The sequence below is a fragment of the Callorhinus ursinus genome, unplaced genomic scaffold (genome assembly GCF_003265705.2).
Source record: "Callorhinus ursinus isolate GAN/ISIS: 27379988/994484 unplaced genomic scaffold, GSC_fseal_2.0 scaffold17, whole genome shotgun sequence".
NCBI classification, from domain to species: domain Eukaryota; kingdom Metazoa; phylum Chordata; class Mammalia; order Carnivora; family Otariidae; genus Callorhinus; species Callorhinus ursinus.
Genome location: NW_027397079.1, coordinates 28378871 through 28403901, shown reverse-complemented (window position 1 = coordinate 28403901; position 25031 = coordinate 28378871). Strand labels below are relative to the sequence as shown.

At 42.4% G+C, this 25031-nt stretch overlaps 1 protein-coding gene across 2 annotated transcripts in view; it reads left to right on the top strand.

Moving 5' to 3' along the window:
* Nucleotides 1–25031, top strand: part of GSR (glutathione-disulfide reductase) — a 42502-nt gene that overhangs the window by 2127 nt on the left and 15344 nt on the right. The window contains exons 2-7 of one of the 2 annotated variants that reach the window (XM_025886079.2): nt 10851–10877; nt 13482–13570; nt 14819–14888; nt 17421–17568; nt 20291–20345; nt 23848–23947. In XM_025886079.2, the coding sequence (XP_025741864.1) occupies nt 10851–10877; nt 13482–13570; nt 14819–14888; nt 17421–17568; nt 20291–20345; nt 23848–23947 (489 nt within the window). The remainder of the gene's footprint in view (nt 1–10850; nt 10878–13481; nt 13571–14818; nt 14889–17420; nt 17569–20290; nt 20346–23847; nt 23948–25031) is intronic. The other variant, XM_073902414.1, reaches the window with a different exon arrangement.

Sequence of the window (25031 nt, the reverse complement as noted above, 5' to 3'; positions counted from 1 at the left end):
GTGTTAGGTATGTGTTGAATATCAGAGAATATATAACAATTGATAAGACAAGAGTTTAAATTTAAGATTCCAGTTATCTAGGCTAGCTATAGTTGCAGTAATAAACTTCTTATGTCCTGTGATTTCCAAGCAGGTGCAGGGAAAAGGGAGGCCCTCTGAAGCACATCATTTCATTTGTTCATGTCTTCATTTCCTGTATTCTAAGTGCTAAGTACTTGGATTGAGGCTGGCGGAGAGAAAAGGGTAGATACAAATATCTGAAAGGCAAAGGTCCCTTCCCACATGGAATTTGCAATATAGTGGGGAAACAAAATGTTGACAGTCAACTCCAAAGTGAGGTGGTCTGTGTTAATTGCTGCCGATAGTAAAGAATTACAGTAGTGGAGAGTTGGAATCATCACTTCTGCCTGGGCACCATGGGATGGATGCTTTTGTGAAGGAGAGAGTATCTTTCTTTCTTTCTTTTTAGAGATTTTATTATTTGTCAGAGAGAGAGAAAGAGAGCACAAGCAGGGGGAGCGGCAGGCAGAGGGAGAAGCAGACTCCCCGCCGAGCAGGGAGCCCAGTGTGAGACTCAGTTCCAGAACGGTGGGATCATGACCTGAGCTGAATGGAGACGCTTAACTGACTGGGCCACCCAGGCTTCCTGGAGAGAGTATCTTTCTGAACTTGAACAGGATGAATACCATTTTTTGATAGGGTAGGATCAGAGGCAAAGGCAGAGAGGCAGGTTAGGTTGTGAAATTGAATTTGGAGCAGAGGGTGTCTCTAATAGAAGTCAGATAGGGGAAGCTGATGGGTAGGTTGTGGTAAAAAAAAAAAAAAAATGAAGTTCCTGGGGGCACGTGGCTGGCCCAGTCCATAGAGCATGTGACTCTCAATGTTGGGGGGGTGAGTTCAAGCCCCACACTGGGTGTAGAGCTTACTTAAAAAGAATGAAGTGAACTGTGTGAAATGGTTTTTGAGTAGGGGAGTGACTCAATAAAAGTGGTTTTGTGGTAGTGGTACAATTGAAAGATGTCCCTGGGGATAGTCAAAAAGAAGTTTCTTTAATATTGATTTGTTAAGCATTTTCTTCCTAAATAAAATATTTTGATTCTGGAGCATGGTGAATTTTTTAAGTTGCTGCGGATGAATTCACACTGAAGATCCAAATTAAAGTCTTCCTGTACCTTAACTCAACTTCTGGTGGTGATCATCCCGTTATAGGGATTGTGTTTTTTCTTTTTTAAAGATTTTACTTATTAGAGAGAGAGAAAGAGTGAGCATGAGTGGAGGGGGCAGAGGGAGAGAGAGAGGCATACTCCCTGCTAACCAGGGAGCCCGATGGGGGGTTCAGTCCCAGGACCCCAAGATCATGACCAGAGCCAAAGGCGGAGGCTTAATCGACTGAGCCCCCCAGGTGCCCCAATACTTTTAGCTTTATGAAACACTACATGAACCTTGTTATTTTCCTTTCATTTAGGATTAGACTCCCACAGATCCTTGTAGCAATTTGGGAAGCATTGTTCTGGTTCAGCACCCTTACTTACTGAGGAGCAGAGTGGTGGCAGCTAAAATATACTAAACCTAATGGATAAACCAGGTCAAGAGGCATGGGTAGCTCTCATACCATGATTCCACCCTTAAATTGGTCTTTATTTTTCTCCATGGGGAAAAAGTTGTAGGGTATTAGGTTGGACACTAAAAGTGGGAAACTGGAAGAAATCATCTATTTTTCCCTAGAATTCAATTAAAGATAATAAACTCTTGTTGCCTATTGCAATTAAGTCATTTCTGAGGGCAGAAAAATAAATGAGATGATCTTTGAATTCAGTTTTTGGCATCTCCAAAACATTAAGCGTAATACTTCCCTCGTGATCAACTAAGGAGACATGCAAAGATTGCCCAGAGCCAAGGTGAATGAGAGCCTTCTGGGAGTTTTGTCTCTGTGGTTCAGTTCTCGGCCTACGCAGACATGGGAAGAATCAGCTTGAGGAAAAGTTCTTTCTGATTTACTGCGCCCTTTGCCTCAGGGCCTGTGGGAGCACATGTTCCAGTGTTCTTGCTGAGTGTACTGATTCTGTAACCGGATTCTTGTGGTATAGGTGTGCAGTTCTTACCAACGGGAGTTCGTTCTAAGGGTTGATTACCGGGCCCAAAACCTTTTCTCTTTTTCTTTCCTTTTCTCTCCTCTCCTCTCCTCCCCTCCCCCTCCCTTTCCTCTCTTTTCTCTCTTCTCTTTTCCTTTCTCTTTTCTTTTTTAATAGAGATGTAATTGACGTATAACATTGTATTAAAGTGTACAGCATAATGATTCCATATTTGTATATCCTGCGGAATGACCACCAGAAGTTGAGTTAAGCTTGTCCCCATGCATAGTTACAAATCTTTTTCTCTTGTGATAAGAATTTTTAAGATCAACTCTTAGCAACTTCCAAATATGCAATATAGTATTATTAACCATGCTGTACATCATATCCCCATGACTTACTGATTTTATAGCTGGAAGTTTGTACCTAGTAGAAGTCTTGATTATTAATGTCACTGTGAACGGTGCTGCACAGCGCCAATTGGAGAGGCCAACAGGAAAGGCGGGGGTTTTAAAAGATGCCTGAGAATCAGGCTGCTCAGTAGACTGTTGTTTGTGTTTATCTAGGCTGAAAACAATGACTTAGCCACATGTAAATCGACCGACCTTGGAGGTGATATCAGGTACTTTGATATTATGATGCCTATATCTCCACATAAGGCTGAACATATTTTTAAAAAAATTTTAATGGTAAGAACACTTAACATGAAATATACCCTCTTAACAGATTTCTAAGCAGTGCAGTGTTGTTGACTATAGGTACAATGTGATACAGCAGGATACCTAGAACTTACTCATCTGCTTAACTGAAATTTTGTGCCTGTTGATTAGTAACTTCCCATTCCTCTCCCACCCCTGTCCAGACCCTGGCAACCACCATTCCATCCTTTGGTTTTATGAATTCAACTATTGTAGATATCTTATGTAGGTGAAATCCTGCAATATTTCATTTATTTCCCTTATTTTAATATAACGTCCCAAGGTTGAATATGCATTTTTAAGTGGACATTTACATAAAGGAGATCATACCTTCAGTATTTTTTAAGACTTTATTTAATATTTATTTGAGAGAGGGCGCCTGGGTGGCTCAGTTGGTTAAGTGACTGCCTTCGGCTCAGGTCATGATCCTGGAGTCCCAGGATCGAGTCCTGCATCGGGCTCCTTGCTCAGCAGGGAGTCTGCTTCTCCCTCTGACCCTCCCCCCCCATGCTCGCTCTCTCTCTCTCTCATTCTTTCTCTCAATAAATAAATAAAATATTAAAAAAAATATTTATTTGAGAGAGAGCATGCACAAGCAAGGGGGAGGTGCAGAGAGGGAAGTTGACTCCCCGCCGAGCAGGGAGCCCAACCTAGGGCTCCATCCCAGGACCCTGGGATCTGACCTGAGCCGAAGGCAGACGCTTAACTGACTGAGCCACTCACATGCCCCAACACAGCTTCAGTATTCACAGGTAACCCTCAAAAACAGAAGGTTACCCTAATTTGTTTTGTGGGTTTAGAGTTTCGTAAGGTGTGGCACACTTAGATTCATAAGTGCCAGATAAAGGAGTGATCAGAAAGGGTGGGGTTAGTTGAAGTAGGCAAATCCTAGTGTTGAAATTGCTCTTTTGATTTACCCTGTTGATTGTTTAATTTTTTTGTGCTAGGATTAGTGTAATATTGCTTTGTCATCTTGCTTCAGAACCCACTAAGTCTGCCAGGCCAGAAAAGAAAGGCTGCCTCGGAGCTCCTCAGAGGTCCTATCTGTTTGTAAAGGGTACTTTAAACAAGTCGTAACAGAGAATGTTTCTTGTAGAGTGGGATTGAAGGAATTTTGTGGGAAGACTAATGACCTTATAATTAATAACCATTTATTCACTGGGTGTTACAACATTAGATATGAAATGAGGATATACAATCCTAGGTTCTTTTCTTTTGGTGAGGGAGCAGGAGATGTAGGGCCAGAGATCACTGTCGTGGGCCTCAGGGGGTAGAGAACTGACCATCCAGAAGAAGTTCTGTCTCACGTAGCTATTTCTGGGTCCCCCTGGATGCCTCAGAGTAACAGTTCTTTTAAATTTGACAGCTGAGGGGCCCCTGGGTGGCTTGGTTAAGCATCTAATTCTTGATTTCGGCTCAGGCCATGATCTCAGGGTCGTGGGATCAAGACCTTTGTTGGGCTCCGTACTCACGGGGGAGTCTGCTTGAGATTTCTCTTTCTTCCTCGCCCTCCACCCCTCCCCCAGCTCATGCTTTTCTCTCTCTCAAATAAATAAATCTTAAAAAAATAAAATAAATTTGACACCTGGGACTGAGAGGTCCACATTAATCTCATGTTCTGCTTAGCTAAGTATTGAGCCAAAATGATTTTATTAAAATATTTTATTTATTTGAGAGAGAGCACAGAGTGAGAGGGAGAAGCAGGCTCCCCGCTGAGCAGAGATTCCCAGTGTGGGGCTCGATCTCAGGACCCTGAGATCACGACCTAAGCCGAAGGCATATGCCTACCCGACTGAGGCGCCCAGAGCCAAAATGATTTTAATTCCAACCTTTGTTAATATCTCTTGTATCATTTCATTTTCTTGCTTTAGATTCTGTTTTGCACAGAATACTTTTTTTTTTAAAGATTTTATTTATTTATTTGAGAGAGAGAGAGAATGAGAGATAGAAAGCACGAGAGGGAAGAGGGTCAGAGGGAGAGGCAGACTCCCCGTTGAGCAGGGAGCCCGATGTGGGGCTCGATCCCGGGACTCCAGGATCATGACCTGAGCCGAAGGCAGTCGCTTAACCAACTGAGCCACCCAGGTGCCCCAGAATACTTTTTTTTTTCTTTAGCCTCCCAGTACTAATCTTTAATTGAAGTCTGAAATTTGAAGGTAAAGACATGGATATTAGATGTTTAAAATGTGTCAAGATATAATGCTGTGATGTATGATAAAAAAATATACCTTTGGTCTTGGTCCCCGTCCCTGGCCCAGAGCTCCTAAAAACCCTTTGGAATTTTCTAAGTGATAAAAGTAATAAAGGTATCTTGATATTTATAACAAATGAATATTCCACACCTGAGTTTATGTAATGAGGTGACTTTTGGAAAGAACCTAAGGGTGAGACCTGGTTGGCTGGAGAACCAACCTTGTGATTTGAGGTTTGGGATTTCATTCCCATCTCCCTGGCCTCTGGGGAGGAGAGCTGGAGGTTGAATCAATCATGCTATGTAAACAAATCTTTGAAGGGAGAAAAAAACCCAAAAGGTTGGGGTTCAGAGAGCTTCTGGGTTTGGCAAACACATGGAGATTGGAGGAGAGTGGCAGAAGCTCCACACCTTCCCACATATGCATCTCTTCCACCCGCCTGTGCTTGGGTTACATCCTTTTTATAGTAAACTGGTAATCTAGTAAGTAAAATGTTCCTCTCATTTCCATGAGCCACTCTAGCAATTAATCCAACCCGAGAAGGGCGTTGTTGGAACCTCTGAGAGTTGGTCTGGAGCACAGGTGATAACTGGTCTTGTGATTGGCATGTGCAGTAGGGCGGCCAGCCGGCTTGAAGGACCAAACCCCCAATCTGTGGGATCTGATGCTACCTCTAGGTAGATGGTGTCAGAATTGAGCTAATTGCATGATGGCGTCAGAGTAGTAGAGGCACAGGGCCAAGTGGTCTCATTCAGTCACTGTTGGTGTGAAGCTGATGAAACTTGACGAAGACAGGGATCTTTGTTCTGGTCGCCTATCTACTCCAACCCCTAGGACGGTCAGGCATGCACTAAGTAGGTATTCAGTATAGAGTTGCTGAAAGAATGAGCTGATGAAGTCATAGGGTTTTGCTTAGTGAATGATGACTGATCCAGCATATTCTAAGTGCTCCTTCCTCATGCCAGTCTTGAACCAGGTGGTAGGATGCAAAAAAAGAAAACAGGAAACTGTAGGCAACTCTGTGACGGGAAAAAGAAGCAGGGAACCAGAAGAAGGAAGTCTACTGTTAAGTGCAGGTGGCATTCTTGACAGGTGCAGTTGTCAGTGGACCAGATCCTCATTTTACCACCGACATGGGCAGTGTGAAGTTTTTGCCTATCTGGGCAGAACTGAAGGTGAGAGGCGCGCAGCCTAGAAACATGGTGAAGCCCCTGAATTTTGCCGTGTGTATCATTAGACTCTTCACCTGTTCTGTCCCTGTTGGGAGGGGCCCCCGTCTCTATTGTGAGCCAATGCTGGCAGGCAAACTGAACAGGATTCTGAACCCTAGGTCGGGACAGGGAGTTCCCAGAGATGGACTGTCAGATTGCAAAGAACGCAAAGCTACAGGAGTGTCTCTGGCGTTGGCTGTCCTCAGGAATTCGAGAAACTTGTCTCTAAGGCTTATCATTGGTTAATGCCCCCTGGGGAATGAGGGCTCTGCAGGGAAATTTGCCAGGTGGAAAGTGTTGTATGTTTCAGGTCTTATCCGCTGTGTGCACCCCTGGGAAGTCAGAGCCCTGAGAACCCATCACCCTGGTGTCCCAGCCTGGGAGGCAAGCTTTCTGCCATCAGTTGATTCATTCCTGAAAGGGAGCCAGCCACCAGGGGAATTGATCTCTTCTTTTTCAAAAAGCCTTTTGTGAGCTTGGGGGCCCAGCAGACTGCAGAAATAATTCAGGGGAGTCCATGTCATCCTCAGATCTATCATGAATTAGAAAAGAGGTGCTTTATTTGCATTATCTCGCATCTTCTCAAAATCTCTGTATTACCATTCCCATTTTACAGAATAAGAAACTGAGCTCAGAGATTTAGAAACTTACCCACCAACCGCCAGTAAGTAGGAGGGAAGGTTGGGATTCAAACTCGTGTCTGTCTGACTCTGTGCTTGTGTTCTTCTGACAACCTACTGCACCTGTCAGCTAGAGAGGAAGAAGGGTTGAGCATGACTATACAGAGCTTTCCACCCTGGCTTCCCCAGCTCTGTTGATAACTAATGGCTGTTTTCTTCCCTTCCAAGTCAGAGAGGCATCTGGTCATCAGTTGTGTTGTGCTGAAGTGTAACTAGGTTTCTAAAACCAGTGGAAAGGCCTGGAGGCCTATTACTAGGAGCTGTCAAAATAGGGCGAGTTGTATTTCTTTCTTTCTTTTTTTTTTTTAAGATTTATTTATCTATCTGAGAGAGAGACAGAGAGAGCAAACAGAGGGAGAAGGAGAAAAGCCGACTTCCCGCTGAGCAGGGAGCCCGACCTGGGGCTCTATCCCAGGAGCCTGGGATCATGACCTGAGCCGAAGGCAGATGCCTAACCAGCTGAGCCACCCAGGCGTCCCAGCAAGTTAAAACATTTTAGAAGGAAAAAAGGCAGAGACTTCTAAAAAGTAAACCAAAGGGGCACCTGGGTGGCTCAGTTGGTTAAGCGACTGCCTTTGGCTCAGGTCATGATCCCGGAGTCCTGGGATCAAGTTCTGCATCCGGCTCCCTGCTCAGCGAGGAGCCTGCTTCTCCCTCTATCTAACCCTCTCCTCTCTCATGTACTCTCTCTCTCTCTCTCTCATTCTCACTCTCTCAAAATAAATAAATAAATCTTTAAAAAAATAAATAAAAAAAATAAAAAGCAAACCAAAGTTAGTCATAACACTTGGGACGAGTGAAAGGCTGTCTTGGCCCTTAGAAGAAGCATGTCCCAAACTTTTTAAAAAATTGCCTCAATAGCTTTCAGATAGCCCCAAATGTACATGAGGAATAAATTGATGATGCCTGAGAGTGGTTCAGAACATTTAGTGCCTTATGACCATTTAAATTGCTTTTAAAGGTTCCTGGGAAGCTGGAGAAGGTTGACTATAGGACAAATGGAGTGTATTTATGTAGTGTATTGAAATCATCTGTACTTTTGGAGAAAGTGATTTTGGATTCTGTCCTCATTGAAGCCTCTTGGTGAACTTAAGCTGCCAACTGCAGGGTATAGAACTGTGCATAGAAGGGACTTGGAAGCACCCTGCCGTCCAGATGAACCGGGAAGGGCAGGTCTGATGATAAAATCATTGCCACCAAGGGGCTGGGATTCAGCTGCCTTCCTCTCTTCTACCACATAGGAAACACCTGTCTTCCTCCTTCCTTAGAATTGGCTCATTCCATCTATTTCCATAACTCAGATACTTGGGAATTGAGAAATAGCATATCCTCTGCTTGCTGGGCAGTGCAGGGAGAAAGCCGTAAATTATTCTAACTGCTAATATAAAGTACTTTTTGAATAGCCTGCTTGTAATGCTAGTGTAGCTGTGATGCCTTTATTTTATGAGGCTTGAATTCTGCCCCCTTATCTCAATCATCTGAGTTCCCACTTCTGTTGCCTTCTGAATCCTTATTTTAGCAAAATCTCATAAAAGATCCAAGTCCACAACTAGATAGTGTGTGACCTGTCTCTTTCTAGGAGAAAAACCTCCAAATGACTGATAGCTTGAAACTTATAGAAACATAACTCACTCCTTTATAATTCCTGGGTGCAGAATAATGGGAAATAATAGGATTAAAATGAAATTGCAGGAGGTATGCTGCAAGTAGAGCAATATCGGGTGACTGTTCATAAGACCTTTTTCAAATATTTGAGATCTTAATGAGATTTGGGCAGGTTTCTTTTACTCTACCATTTCATATAAAATCCCTTGGCAGGTGCGTACATATGTAGTTCAGATTTCACTGCAGGATGCCCAGAAAATATTCTGTAAGAAGTAGGCTTGTATTCTTTGGGCTTATAGAGAGCCATCCTAGCTCCTTATGGTCATGATCAGCAGAGCTGTAAACACCTGATATAAATTATTTCCAGAAACCAACAGTATTTAAATATTCAGTCTTTACTCCATGCCAATAGGCATAAGTGAACATACTGATATTTTTGAGGATATACAGTTGAGACCTTATTTAAATCTCATAACTTCAGGGGTGCCTGGACTCTGGATTTCGGCTCAGGTCATGATCTCAGGGTCCTGAGATCAAGCCCCACATCAGGCTCTGTTCTGGGCATGGAGCCTGCCTAAGATTCTCTCTCTCCCTCTGCTCCTTACACCACCACCACCCTGTTCATGCTCTCTCTCTCTCTCTCAAAAAATTAAAAAAAAAAAACTCATAACTTCATTGTAATTGCCAAGATGTCACCAACACCTCCCAGTCAGTATTTATAAGATTAAAGGGAGTCAGGGATACACATTACATGACAAGTTTCCAGGGCTGAGGGGGTCTCTAATTTGCCCTTCAAAAGAGTGAGGTCAGTGTAGTTTTCCTTTTGCAACCAGCTCCTCTGCTAAGGTACACCGAGTGTTTACCCATTCAGCCAAGTACAAATTTCTTCATTTTAATCAGTCTTACTCTTTTAATTTTCTTATTGAATTCATTTGACATGTAGTACTTGTGTAAGTTTAAGGTGTACAGCATGTTACCTTGATACATTTATATAATATTGTCCATGTAATGATATTTATCACATTACATAATCATAGTACAATATTATGGTCTATATTCTGATTAATCTTACTCTTTTTTTTTTTTTTAAAGATTTTATTTATTTATTTGACAGAGACACCGTGCGAGAGGGAACACAAGCAGGGGGAGTGGGAGAGGGAGAAGCAGGCTTCCCGCCGAGCAGGGAGCCCAATGCGGGGCTCGATCCCAGGACCCTGAGATCATGACCTGAGCCGAAGGCAGACGCTTAACAACTGAGCCACCCAGGCGCCCCCTGATTAATCTTACTCTTAACCCAGCTTTTTTTTTTTTCCATATTACAAATTTTAGCATGTGATCGAAAGGAAATAAACAGATGGAAACAAAAATTTGTACGTAAACATATATCACAGCTTGTTTACAGGGACTGTTGGGAAGAATTTCTCTCTAGTCTGAGGGGTATAAATAGTTGCTTTCTTAAACAACTGGTTGGTTTTTGTGTGACATCTTACAACCGCTTGTGTTTTCCTTTGTGTTTTGGCAGCTAGAAGGCTAAGAATCAAATTTGTGGTCTGTCTCTAGCAAATATATAAGCATGGATATATATAAGCATGTATGTATATGTACATATATATGCATTCATACATATATATGTACACATACAGAATAGTGTGGATGACCTTACTGCTTGATTCTTCTTTGTCCTTTGTTGTTTTTTTTTTTTTTAAAGATTTTATTTATTTATTTGAGACAGAGAGAGAAACAGCACGAGAGGGGAGAGGGTCAGAGGGAGAAGCAGGCTCCCCGCTGAGCAGGGAGTCTGATGTGGGACTTGATCCCAGGACTCCAGGGTCATGACCTGAGCCGAAGACAGTTGCTTAACCAACTGAGCCACTCAGGCGCCCCTCTTCATTGTCCTTTGGTCCTGAAAAGTAACGTAGATTTCTGCTAGAGAATTTTTCAAAGGGGCATTTTGAGGATTTTACCCAGCGTATGGCATAAGTTTCCCAGAAATCCTCTAGACCAGCTGCTCAGATGGCTCAATTGCCCTCTTACCTCCTGCTGCTTTCTTCTGCTTCAGACTTCTGGGTTCTCTACAAGTTCAGGCTTGGGCCACCTCCTGACCTGTACCACCCCTGCACTGCGTAGCCCTGTGGACATCGAATTATTTTCTGTCTCTTTCTCAGTGACTGTTTTTCTTGAGAAAGTGCTGACAAATAAAATTCTCTGCCTCGTATAAGAAAAGGAACATTCATATCTTTAACAACTCCGTAATAGAAAAAAGGTAGTAACTGTAGAAGGTGACATAGAACTTAAGTAAGTCTCCTGGGTTGATGCTTGGGGTTCATTTCTTGCAGGTTTGTGGGATGATTTGAGTTTAATATTCTTAAAATCTGTCCTTTTCCCCCCCTAGGTGAATGTTGGATGTGTACCCAAAAAGGTAGAATTTTTATTTCTTCTTCTTTCCACACTCCTTTTACATATTTGATTAATGAATGCATTGATTTATTAGCTCAGAGTGCATGAGTGAGATTATATCTAGGTCCAGTGATTAGGACTGGTCCATCTGCACAGGATTGCTTTTTCTCAATCTAAATAACTGAATGGAATCTTTTTTTTTTTTTTAAGATTTTATTTGTTTATTTGACAGAGAGAGATAGTGAGAGCAGGAACACAAGCAGGGGGAGTGGGAGAGGGAGAAGCAGGCTTCCCGCAGGGCAGGGAGCTCAATGTGGAGCACGATCCCAGGACCCTGGGATCATGACCTGAGCCGAAGGCAGACGCTTAACGACTGAGCCACCCAGGCGCCCCCTGAATGGAATCTTCTTAAGTATTCCCATTTAATTCTGTAGCCTCATGGATTCTCTTAACAACTGTGGTGGTTTTCATTCCTAGTGTCTGTGGTATAGGGCACACTGAATGAACTTGTCCTTCACCTGTGACAAAAGACGAAGAAATGGCAGCTCTTATTTCCAAAGCTGCCTCTTGCTTATACTGGCAAATCATTTTACTCCACATTTGAATGTGCTTTCAAAACATACTATAATCCGGGGTGCCTGGGTGGCTCAGTTGTTAAGTGTGTCTCTCCCTGTCAAATAAATAAATAAAATCTTAAAAAAAACCCCAACATATTATAACTCTAAACTTTAAACCTTTTGTTACTGAGATTACTTTCTAAACTGGCATTTTTTTGGTAACAGGTAAGCAAATATTCCTAATCTTTTCAGTGACACACACCTGAGTATAATGCCAGAAGGGATTTTTATAATCTGTTCCCTAGTATAGGTAGGTGGGGTTTGGGTTTTGTTTTTGGGGGTTTGTTTGTTTTTATCATAGGAAGGTTTCTTTTTTACTGTGGGGCACTTTTCTCAATTATTTTCTTTCCTTTTGGTTTTAGATTTTGGACTCCTAATTGGAGTCATGCAGTTATGATATATGAATTATGTAAATCAGTTATAAGGTGGTTTTATGTAGTTTAAGCCAGTTATGGTAGTAAATCCGTTGATTGATGCTACCTCATTATTTAAAAATATTATCTGGACCTAGTAGCCTGAATTTGTAATATTTTGTTCCCATATATTTCATATATTCCTTCTATTCTGATCACATGTGCAGGACATTTACCTTATATTTCATAGGGCTCTACTGACTTCAAAGTGTTTTTGCATTCTTGAAGACCAGTTGGTAATTGCCTCTTGTTTTCCAGAACAGCCTGAAGCCTGGAGTAACTCCTCCAGAAGGATAGAATGGGGCAGCAGTAGAGAAGGAATCAGATGGATGGGCCTGCTACTACCCTCATTAGGATAAGCCTGGAAGTCCAGTGTAGTTCATATAGAGCTTCTCCAGAGGGTGTCTGTTACTATAGCATCATATATAATACAAATTGGAAGTAAATAAATACGGTACCTGATGACGGGAAGATGTATAGTGGTGATTCTTTTTTTTTTTTAATTTCTTTTTATTAATTTATTTGACACAGAACGAGAGAGAGACAGAGAGCAAGCACAAGCAGGGGGAGCGGCAGGCAGGGGAGAAGCAGGCTCCCTGCTGAGCAGGGAGCCCGATGTGGGGCTCGATCCCAGGATCCTGGGATCACGACCCGAGCCGAAGGCAGCCGCTCAACCGACTGAGCCACCCAGGCGCCCCTATAGTGGTGTTTCTTAAAATAACCTTTTTTATTTTGTAGTATTGACAGACCTTTCATATGTATTATTTAAGATAAACAATCTAGCAGATAAAATGGTTAATTCTGTATTATATGAATTTTACCTCAATTTTAAAAAAGCAGAATCCAGCAGGGTCATCAGTTACTCATCTTTAGGCATAAAGGGAGAAAGGTACAAAGAAGGAATCTAAGTCTTATCAAAAATGGAGTCTCAGGCTTGTCTGACAAAGAAAAATGATAGTTTGTCATCTAGAGTTCTGGATGCCAACTTGAATTTAGTCATCATGATAATCAGTTGGCATAAAAGGCTCTTATGTATTTTAGGCTGCATTCCACAGAGATGTAACAAACCTCTGAGTTCCAGATGTCTAATTACACACGTCCTTAACAAGGACATGTTCATAGGCACCGACATTATAGCAGGGATTCATTCTCCTTAAGGTTTCCAGTCCCAACTTGATCTCATAGCTTCTTCTAAATCACTTTACTGTAAACTACAGATGCAGTTCCATTTCCTAGAGCTAATCACAGAAGACAGGGCTTCAACAAATCTGAAACTTAAAACAAGGATGGTAAGCAACAATAAATTTTTACCAGAAGGACTGGGAGGCGTATAACATCCTGCTTCTATAGAGTTTATAAAGTAGGGAATTTAATAGAAATAATTTCCTGCAACATTTCAGCAGCTTCCTTACAACATCTGTCTGGTCATATTGCTGAACTTTGAGAATGTTTAGTTTTATTTTTATTTTAAAGTTCATTATTTTTATCTGCTATTATGTAGTTCCCTTTCATGCATGATTTCTTTCTTTCCTCAGGACTCATGTACTACTATTGTGGCTACCTTTTTTTCTTTTTTCTTTTTTTTTTTTTTTACAGGTAATGTGGAACACAGCTGTCCATTCTGAATTCATGCACGATCACGTTGATTACGGCTTTCAAAGTTGTGAGAGTAAATTCAATTGGCGGTAAGCGTTAATGCTCAGAGGGTTCTGTTTACAAATATAAATCTCGTTCTTTCATAATTAAATGAGCTGCAAACTTTTTTGGGAGGGTGTTACTGTGGTAAAATATATATAACATAAAGTTTTGGAGGTGATGGATATCTGTGGCCTTGATTGTGATGCTGGTTTTAAGGTGTATACTTCTCTAAACTGATCAAGTTGTATACGGTAAATATGTAAATATGTACAGTTTTTTGTATGTGAGTCTTACCTCAATAAAATGACTTTCAAAGACACACAAAGTCCATTTTAGTTATTTTTAACTTGTTAATACAGGGCCATTAAGTATATTCATAGTGCTGTGCAACTATTACCACCATTCATTTCGAGAACTTTTCCACCATCCAAAACAGAAACAAGGTGCTCGTTAGACAATAACTCATCTCCCCTCCCCCCCAGCCCCTGGTAGCACTATCCTACTTTCTGTCTCTATGAATTTGCCTATTTTAGGTACTTTATACGATATTTGTCCTTTTAAGTCTGGCTTATTTCACTTAGCATAATGTTTTCAGAATTCATCCATGTTGTGGCGTGTGTCAGAATTTCATTCCTTTTTAAGGCTAAAAAATATTCCCTTGTGTTCATACCACATTTTGTTTATCCATTCAACCTTCAGTGGACTTCTAGGTTGTTTCTACCTTTTGTCTACTGTGAATAATGCTGCTGCGAACATTGATCTACAAGTCCCTGCTTTCAGTTCTTTTGGGTCTATACCTAGAAGTGAAATTGCTGGGTCAAATGGCAATTTCATTTATTACTGTTTTTTTAATTTTCCTTTTTTTTTCCCTACCCTGCCCCCACAAATGGCAATTTTATGTTTAACTTTTTAAGGAACTGCCATAAGCTTTTAGAAGCCCTCAGATTTTTGGAAATTCATTCATTTATTCAACAACTATTTACTGAATGGCCGCTAAGTACTAGGCACTTGCCAAAGCAGCTCTTCCTGTCTTTTCGGCAGAAAGAAAGTTAAGTACTGTGGATTCCACCCGAACGTCCTCCCTGGAGTAGAATGAGGGCTCTGCACATATGGCAGAGCAGATGGACACAGGGGAAGGGGCAACTGCCTTCACAGATGCTCACTCATGGGGATCTTGTTGACGGTTCTCGGTGTGTGTGATTCTCTGCTGATGGGGTGTTCTGGGACAGATGCCCCAGTCACTAACTAGAAGAAGAGAATCCTGTTTCTCAGTACTGACTCAAGTTTCATTACAGTGTCATAAAGGAAAAGCGTGATGCCTATGTGAGCCGCCTGAATACCATCTATCAAAATAATCTAACCAAGGTGAGTGTGCTGGGTTTGGAGCTTGGAGAGGGAGCTGTTCTCTGCTGGACTGTGCTACCCATCTGGCCAGACAAAAACATAGCCTTTGCGCATATCTCTTGTTGTTTCTTTTATTTCTTTTGCAGTTAATGATTTTGAGGTAGACCTGCCAGAGCGAGTCTCTGACTCAGGAGGACAGTCTTTTTTTCTACAGAGTGGGCAGCACATGGTATGATTTGTAAACTGGGTCTTTCATGATGGCCGCCCCTTTAATAGGTCTGGCCCTCCACTTAGTTCCAGAAACCCAAAACATAAGAGACCGATTTACACAGCAATGCTCCAGCTTATTAATTCACATTGGAAGTACTGCCTGGCTAGAGAGCTGCCATTGTTCATTTGCTCACAGCAACCTCATCCTTGGTGGCTAGATGTACTCAAGAGAGCAAATTATGGTTCAGAAGGTTATTTTTTGTGAATGAAGTCTGATCAAGAACATTGGGCAAAGGCTTGTTTACCTTCAGCAAATATATATTGTCCTTTGCTAGTCTGAGGCTTTTTCTGCCTTGCTGCTTAAATGTCGTACTTCTTCCACTCGGGGCTGCTGGAGACATTGACAAATGGTGCACCATCCATCGGTCCTTTTTCTTTTCTTTTTTTCTCTGAGAGAGAGAGAGAGAGTGAGCAGGGGGAGGGGCAGAGGGAGAAGCAGGCTCCCCGCGGAGCAGGGAGCCCAATGTGGGACTCGATCCCAGGACCCTGGGATCATGACCCGAGCCGAAGGCAGACGCTTAACCGACTGAGCCACCCAGGCGCCCCGTCTGTCCTTTTCTTGACGGCATACATCCCACCATCCTTATTTGCCTTTGTGGTTTCACTTTGCAGTTTCTAAGATTTCTGCAGGGCTTAGACTGTATTTAGATCAGTAGATTGTTGGTGATATTTGGGCCAGCATAATCTCATCGGCAGCATGTTCATAAGCCAACTTTTAGGGTTGAGTTACTTCTATAAATGGCTAACCTCTTATATTTTTATATTGATTCTTATTCATTGGGTTTATTTTTTGGGAGGGTGATATTTTCCGACCTTAATCCCCACTTCAAGAGGGAAGTATTTGGGGGCCTTTTGTCCCTCTACACTGATGACAAGAGATTTTAAGACCGTTAGACATGAGCATAGAGGTACCACTTGCTATACTAAAATACCCACATCAATTTTTTTAAATGGAGTGAGCTAAAATACTTTCGCAGAAGAGCTAGGAAAATCACTCAAGGAACAGCATTTTTTTTTTTTTTTTAATATTCACAAATCTTGGTGTGTAGTCGAACTTACTGTGTGTGACCTTATGGGAAAGGAATTACTTATAGTTCATCCAGAAATTGTGAAGAGGAAGGGAAACTTTCTGTCAAGTATCTTAGGAAATGCAAATAAAAATTATATCGGTTCAGGTGCCTGGGTGGCTCAGTTGGTTAAGCAACTGCCTTCGGCTCAGGTCATGATCCTGGAGTCCCGGGATCGAGTCCTGCATCGGGCTCCCTGCTCAGTGGGGAGTCTGCTTTTCCCTCTGACCCTCTTCCCTCTCGTGCTCTCTATATCTCATTCTCTCTCTCAAATAAATAAATAAAATCTTAAAAAAAAATTATAGCAATTCCTCCCCCACATGATTATTATTGGCAGTTGACCCATATGCCTCTTTGTCTAGCACCCTGTGGAAAACCATTCTCTCCTGAGGAAGGTTTTTCTTGTGGCTTCTGGCACTGATCTTGATTCAGCTTGGTTAAGCAGGTCATCTGTAGAGCAGGCCTGGAGGGCTGTTTGGGAAGGAGGAAATAACTTAAATCAGAACCGAACATGTTCTGAAATGTTGAAATACGCTATTTTGTGATCAAGCTCCCATGATTCCGTTTTCCTGGTAAGTTGCCCACATTTGCTTGCCAATACATGTATCATGGCTTCAGAAGCTTGGTCTCATTCCCCGAAAGGGAGGCCCCGGCACGGAGGGTGCCAGAGTCTGAATTCTCAACATCTCCAGTGCAGAACTTCATTGTCATGGTATTTTGTGGTATTCTTCCATTTTGTTTGAGAAAACAGAAGCATTGCATTTTCCTCCCTTGGCCAGAGTGTTCCTCTTTCACCTCTACTTCCTTCACCATTATCTTTTTTTCTTTCTGAGCTTTCTGACCCTCCTGCAGACACACCATTCTTCAGTGTGCTTTCATTGCAAGTGAGGAGGACTTTCTCCCTCAACTCCTGGGGACAGGGATGTAGGCTTTCTCCCTGTGGAGGTGACTGGCACATATTTTTTTGGTCTCTGGATTTTGGCCCAAGATAGCATCTTTATTTCTTCTTACGGCCTACTTCCAGCATCAAATGGCAATCCCCTTACCTGAGTGTCAACAGATGTTTTGCCGAAACTCAGACGTTACAGAGTTGTCTTGGCATCAGCAAACCTCGAATCCAGATAGCCTCCGTAGAGAAATGGAAAGAGCTGGTACATTGCCACGGGTGTTTTTCTTGTATCTTGAGCACAGGCTAATGTCACGGTCCCTTCTCCAGTCCCATATAGAAATCATCCATGGCCACGCAGCGTTCACATGTGATCCCGAGCCCACAGTAGAGGTCAATGGGAACAAATACACTGCTCCTCACATCCTGATTGCCACAGGTGGCGTGCCCTCACGTCCTCAGGAGAGCCAGATCCCCGGTGAGTCTTCTCAAGGCAAATACCTGTTGTTAATAGTCAAGTGGAATTTACTGTTGTCTTCAGCCTTGCAAGCCATGCCAGAGGATCTGCCTGTTCCAGTTCTTTCTCTTGGACAAGGCCACACGGCCATAGGAGAAGGTCTCTGCAGAGCCTAAATGTAATTGGCTTAACTGGTACCTAGTGATGGGGCAAAGAAAGGTATTTTTTCCAGCTCCAACCTCATACATCCTACAGGTAACAGGGAGAAAAATCAGCAAAGAATCTCCTCCTTTCCTTCTCAGCATGACAGAGATGGTTACCCGCCTGGATTTGTCACATGGGTTGTTATTTACAAGACATGTTCTTTAGTCACTGTTTGGCTCAAGGAAGTGAAATCTTGTGTGGATGTGACTTAATGACCTATTAAACCTTCGTATGCATAGTTTTTTCTCTCACAGAGAATTATAAATTTAAAGCAGTAAGGAATCTCAGTCCTATTTGCTCTTGCATTTTATGCACACAGGGATAAGCCATGAACATACTGCCTTATTCTCACATAAGAAACATGGTTCATATCTTTCTCCTCAACTAGATTATAAGGTCTTTTTGGGCAGTGATCATAGCTTATACAAATTTTGTATTCTCCCTGGATTGGCCTCATAAGATCCATGACCAACCTCAATTTATATGGGAAATTTTGAGTGTATATGCATTTATGTATTTTGTTCTCTCTGGGGAGATGGTCCAAAACTTTCACCAGCTTTTAAAGGGAGTTCATGACCCCCAAAAGGTCAAGAGCAACTACCATAAAAGATAGTAAGATACTTTTCTCAAGTACCTTAAAATTTAGTTGAAAGATTGGACATAAGCATCCCAACATGAAACAGTGTCCAAGATTGAATGTTAAGTGAAAAAAAGCAAGGTGTGCAACAGAGTGTATAATATGCTACAATTTGTGTCTTTTTCAAAAGGCAGGGAGACTGTCCATATGCACTGGAATATTTCTGGGAAGAAACTAAAAGCCCTGTCATGCTGACTCCCTCTAAGGAGAGTACTAAAGGTCAGGGTTGGGAAGACTTCTGCTTTTCACTAGATGCTCTGTTGTGCTTTTTAAATTTTTTAAAATGTATACATTTATTAATTTAAAACATAAAAACAAATGCAAAGAAATAAAAGGTCAGTGTTCCAAGGTTATTTCCAGATAGTGAGGCTTGGGGTGCTCACAGGTGGGACAGATTACTATGGGATGGCATCAACCAAAAAGACTGCCCAGGAAAAGGGTTCACAAATTGAGCGGTACGTGCTGAGGAAGAGGGAGACCGAAAGAACCAGTGGGTAATAAAGTTGTCTTGGAAAGACATTCCGCTAATTCGACCAGTTTTTCTAGCACTGAAGTTCTGGGGGCACATTCATTAAGTGGAGACCAGAAGACGGTTAGGCCCGAATGTGGAGACTTACAAAGTCAAATGAAGGAATCTCTAGAGTTCACGACAACTGGGTCAAATGACTGTTGGCTTATAAATAGGGTTGTGACAAGATCTAAGCGATAATTTTAGAAAACTAATGCGACAGTGACTCACAGAGAAGGGAGATCAGTATAGAAAGCTGTCACAGGAGAATGTATGGGAGGTGATGATATGGGTCCAAACCCCAGCATCAGCATCTGACCTGTAAAGGAGAAGCTCAGTTCTGCAGGCGGTTACTGAGCCGCTGCAGCGGGCCAGGCGTTAGAGAGGAGAACAGGCATAACAGCCTCAGAAAGAAGACTCAGCTGCTGGATTTCATGGATTCCAGGACACATTAAAAAAAAAAAAAAGTATATTCATCGCATCTGAAATCAGGATGTGTCCTTTATTTTTTTTTAAAGATTTGTTTGTTTATTTTAGAGGGAGAAAGAGAGCACAAGTGGGAGGGGAAGTGAGAGGGAGAGAGAGAATCTCAAGCAGACTCTGCACTGAGGGTGGAGCCCAAAGTGGGGCTTGATTTCATGACCCTGAGACCATGACCTCAGCCGAAACCAAGAGTTGTACGCTTAACCAACTACTCCACCCAGGCGCCCCTGGATGTGTCCTTTAATCATGGCACCTCAAATTTGGCAAAGTGCAATATTTTTATTAATTGATGAAGTATTGTGGGGGGCATTGAGAGAAGGAATCCTCGATTGACAACTCAGGATTTCATTTGGATTATTGGTGGAAGGTGGTCCATTTAACTGAAGTGGCAAACTTGAGAGAGGGATACGGTTGGGATATAAAGTTTAGGTTCAATTCTAAATATGCTGAGTTTGAAGCAAAGTAGAATTATATAGCAGGGCAGTTAGAAATCTGGGACTGGAACTTGGGAGGAGGTCAAAACTGGAACATTTGGAAGTCCTCCACAATGAGGGGAGAGTTGGCTTAAACCTTTGAAGAAAAACACAGAAGAGAGCCAAGGCTGAGCCGAGGGGTTCATGTCTACATTAGGGGGCAGGAGAATGAAGCAGAGCTGGCAGGGTCTCTCCACAAGAGCCAAGAAGGTCTTAGTTCCTCGGAGAAATGTAATAGGTAGCCGTCACTGCTTTTATTTCTAGAGAGAAAATGGAAATGTGGATTGGCAGTTTCCCAAGTGGAGACTTTGACAAGACAAAACTTGTCAAAACAGTATGTGATGGCAGAGAAAGCATCTGGGTCCTACACAAAATGTTGATACTGTTTTACAAGAGAAAGCTCAGTCTGTGTGACCTGTATTGCATTTTCCTACACAGGTGCCTGCCTAGGAATAACCAGTGATGGATTTTTCCAACTGGAAGAATTGCCTGGGTAAGCTGGTTTCCTTGCCAACCTCAGTGTTCATTCTTCCTCAGTCTCTCCTAACATTTCTTCTACCTCTCCCTCCCGGCCATTAAATGCAGGCATTCCTTGAATTTTCTTCACCTGCTTCTCTTTTTATGATCTTGGGTATCTCATCCACTAATATCCTAGGGAACAACATGGATCTTTCTTTCTTTCCTTTCTTCCTTTCCTTTCTTTATTCCCTTTCCTCCCTTTTCTTTTCTTTCTTCTAGATTTATGTATTTGAGAGAGAGAGAGAGCGGGGAGGGGCAGAGGGAGAGAAGCAGGCTCCCCGCTAAGCACAAAGCCAACGCGGGGCTTGATCTCACAACCCGGAGATCACAACCTGAGCAGAAATCAAGAGCCGGACGCTTAACCAACTGAGCCACCCAGGCGCCCCCTGACGCAGATCTTTCATTACAGTTTTTAGGACCAGAATCAAACACACGGTGGTTTTGAAGAATAAATAGTAAAGTCCTAAAACCATCTTCTTTCTTCACCTTAATACAGCATCAACTGACGATGGGTCTCAAGTAACTGAGTCTGGTTTCCAAAGCAGCTAGTGCAGAGAGAATCTCCATAAATGAAGACTCTGGCACTTTCGCAAAAGAGAGCTTTTTTCAATTTGTCCTCTACGCGTGTTTGTCCAAAGGACCTTAGTAAACGTCTGTCACGGATTTAGATACATAGAAAAAAAATCTACCGAGGAAGATCGTTTCTCCAATTTGAAGAAGCTGCCACTTCCGGGCTTTCGGGGTTGCAGGGAACTTCCTTTCGCTCACGATAGACAAGAATACTTAGGAGCCAGAGGAGGGGCCGTTTGGCTCAGGACTGGCCTTTATCTCCCTCTGAGTAGTACTCGTTCTGGAATCAGTGTTGCTCAATGCTGCCGCTCCCTCAGAGTGCTGCCAGTCCCGTTGGAGGTCTTAATCCTGTGTTTTTATAACGGCCTTTATGGAGGGTGAGTAATAGTCCATTGTCCATACCTTTACCTTAATTCACCTGGAGCCACAGACGGTGAAACAGGGGCAGGAGGGCTTCTTTGAGTTTCATAGCTGTGGTGGAAACCTCCCATGAAGATACTCGGAGCAGGCACCCTCCTGACTTCGAGAGAAGCACAGTCCGTTTAGATTTGCTCTCTGCAGGGCACGCAGCCACGTCAGAGAAGCGCTTTTCTTCCCTCATGATCCTCCCTGTCCTGGTTGGTTTTAAGGTTGAATGATGACACATGTGAGAATGTTTCCAGAAATGTGGCCATTACTTGTCGTGTTTGGATGATACAAGTCAGTTCTAGACTCACCCTCATAGAAGCTTCTTTATAGATACCTGTATAAAAGTAAAATCATTTATTTTAAAATATTTAAAATGCGGGGCGCCTGGGTAGCTCAGATGGTTGAGCGTCTGCCTTCGGCTCAGGTCGTGATCCCAGAGCCCTGGGATCGAGTCCCGCGTCGGGCTCCCTGCTCCTTGGGAGCCTGCTTCTCCCTCTGCCTCTCTCTCTCTCTCTCTCTCTCTCTGTCTTTCATGAATAAATGAATAAACTCTTAAAAAAAAATAAAATATTTAAAATGCTAGCAATACAAGTTTAACAAGTGAATTTATGTGTGTTAGGAACAAAAGACTCTGGGAACATAGGAAATGAATGAACAATTTTTTTTTTCTTTTTTTAAAAGATTTTATTTATTTATTTTAGAGAGAGAGTGCACGAGTGTGTGTGAGCGAGGAGGCACAGAAGGGGAGGGAGAGGGAGAAAGAATCTGAAGCAGATGCCTCACTGAGCAGGGCTCGATCTCATGGCCTCGAGAAAGGAGAAGAGGTCAAATATAATAGGAAAGAGGGAGGTCGAGATGGAAGAGCTATTTCAAAGCTTCCAGACTATGTAGACATTTCTCTTTCCAAATCCTGGGTTGTAAGATAAGCTGACTTGGAGCTGTGTCAGTTCACACTTTGTCCTCCATCTAGACCAGACCCCTCTGATGGCACAGACCCACCACATGGATACCTTACCTTTGGAAGGTAGTAAAGAAAGGTTTCCTTTGCTCTTCCCAGATGGCTTGCTTCTTATCCTAGCAATGGTAGAGGACCATGTTTGAAGCATTAGAGAAGCCCAGCCCTGAACAGGGCGACTCTGGCTGAGGGGCATTTATGCTCCAGGCTGCATCATGGAAGTAAACCTCATTGCTCTAGGGCCAGGATCTGCTTCTCCATCACTGATTCAGACCTTCGTCAGCATTCACCTAGTGTTGAAGGTGCCTTCTTAGACTGAAGTTTATGCAGGGAGTCTACTTTTAATTCAGATTTATCCTATAACTTAAATGGCTTGCTTTAATTGGCCTATAACCTACTGCAAAGATTCGTAGACTTGAATAGTGATCAAGGAGAAGTTCTGAGCAGGGAAGAATCATGGTGAGTGTGTTGCCAGTTTTCGTTTTAAGTACGAAGGTCACTCATAAGGAATCATCTCTGGGGGTGGCCCGGGTGGCTCAGTTGGTTAAGCATCTGCCTTCAGCTCAGGTCATGATCCCAGGGTCCCAGGATCGAGCCCCGCGTCGGACTCCCTGCTCCGCAGGAAGCCTGCTTCTCCCTCTCCCCCTGCTTGTGTTCCCTCTCTCGCTGTGTCTCTCTGTCAAATAAATAAATAAAATATTCAAAAAAAATAAATTAAAAAATCATCTCTAGTTTCAAAGGTTTTTTTGTTTCCTTTCTAGAGAAATGAGGCTAAAGAACTTTTTTTTTTTAAGGTTTATTTATTTGAGAGAACGAGTATGGGGGAGAGGGGCAGAAGGAGAAGAAGAGAGAATGTTTTAAGCAGACTCCATGCTGAGCATGGACCCCAATGTGGGGCTTGAACTCATGACCCCCAGATCACCACCCTGACATCATGACCTGAGCCGAAACCAGTCGGACAGTTAGCCAACTGCACCACCCAGGCACCCCGAGGCTGAAGAACTTTTAATAACTAAAAATATATTTCCCTTCTACAAAGGGATAAAATTCCAACGTGAGGGGCGCCTGGGTGGCTCAGTCGGTTAGGCGTCTGCATTCGGCTCTGGTCATGATCCCACGGTCCTGGGATCAAGTCCTGCACCAGGCTCCCTGCTCAGTGGTGAGTCTGCTTCTCCCTCTCCCTCTATGGTTCCCCCCACTTGTGCTCTCTCTCTCTGTTGAATAAATAAAAAAAAATCTTTAAGATAAAATAAAATAAAATTGCAGTCCAGTATCCAAGATTGAATCTTGGAGCAGAAAAAGGAAATGAGTGGAAAAACTGGTGAAGTCTGAATAAAGCCTGGAGTTTGGTCAATAGCAGTGTACCAACGTCCATTTCTTAATTTTGACGGGTGTACCATGGTTAGGCAGGATGTTAACTTGCAGAAAAACTGGGCAGAGTGTGTACAGGACACCTCTGTACAATCTTTTCAACTTTTCCATAAATCTAAAATTATTCCCAAAAAAGTTTATTTAAAAATATTAACCCTCTCTCTCATTTTAGCCGCAGTGTCATTGTTGGTGCAGGCTACATTGCTGTAGAGATAGCTGGGATTCTTTCTGCTCTGGGCTCAAAGACATCACTAATGATACGGCATGATAAGGTAAATTCCTTTTTTCCTTTTCCCTTCCCTTTGCTTGACCTTTAAAAAAAATCTACCCTGAGAATATTAAAGACTATAGTGTTAAGCATGTAGAGGTCAGTTGGTTTATTCTGCATGGAACTGCATAGAAGCTATTTGAATTGGGCCGTATGTCCTTAGAGATGCCACGGGTTAATGATTTTGATTGGATCAGACTGGCTGGTATTTTCATCATGAAGTGGTAGGTATCAGGTGCCTTAAAAGGAAACATGCAGGCTTACATATAAATATTTGTTAAACAGACTGTCAGGTTAATTTCTTATTCTGGAAATCAATTTCACATGATCAGAAGGTAGTGTTGGATTAGTAACACTCAGTCAAAAAAATTTACTACATTGTTTGCATTAGAAGAAAATGTATCAAAGATATTTGCATACCTATGTTCATGGCAGTATTATTCACAAGAGCCCAGGGATGGAAGCAACCCAAGTGTCCATTGACAGATGAATGAATAAACAACATGTGTATATCTGTACAATGGAATATTATTCAGCCTTAAAAGAAAGGACATTCTGACCCAGGCAACAACATGGAAGAACTTTGAGGACATTATGCCAAATGAAGTAAACCAGTTACAAAAAGACAAATCTTATGATTCCCCTTATATGAGGTATCTAGAGTAGTCAAATTCATAAAAGTAGAAAGTAGAATGGTGGTTGCCAGGGGTTGAGGGCAGAAGGAAGTGGGGAGTTGTTTAATGAGGATAGTTTGAGTTTTGCAAGAAGTAAAGTTCTGGAGATGGACGGCACAACAATGTGAAGAGCCCTAACACCAAGGAACTGTATCCTTTAGAAATGGTTAAGTTGGTAAATTTAATGTTACATATTTTTTATCACAAAAAACAATAATAATAATAATAAAGGAAGTTTACAGATCATCTTATTGAATGTCATTTTATAGATGAAGAAATTAAGGCCAGGCAAAGTTTTGTGACTGCAAATTAGCATCATAACTGAGAGTCAGCTAAGGTCTTAGAAAGCCCAGGACAGTACAGTTGACCCTTGAACAACTTGGGGGTTAGGGGTGCTGACCCCCTGTGCAGTGG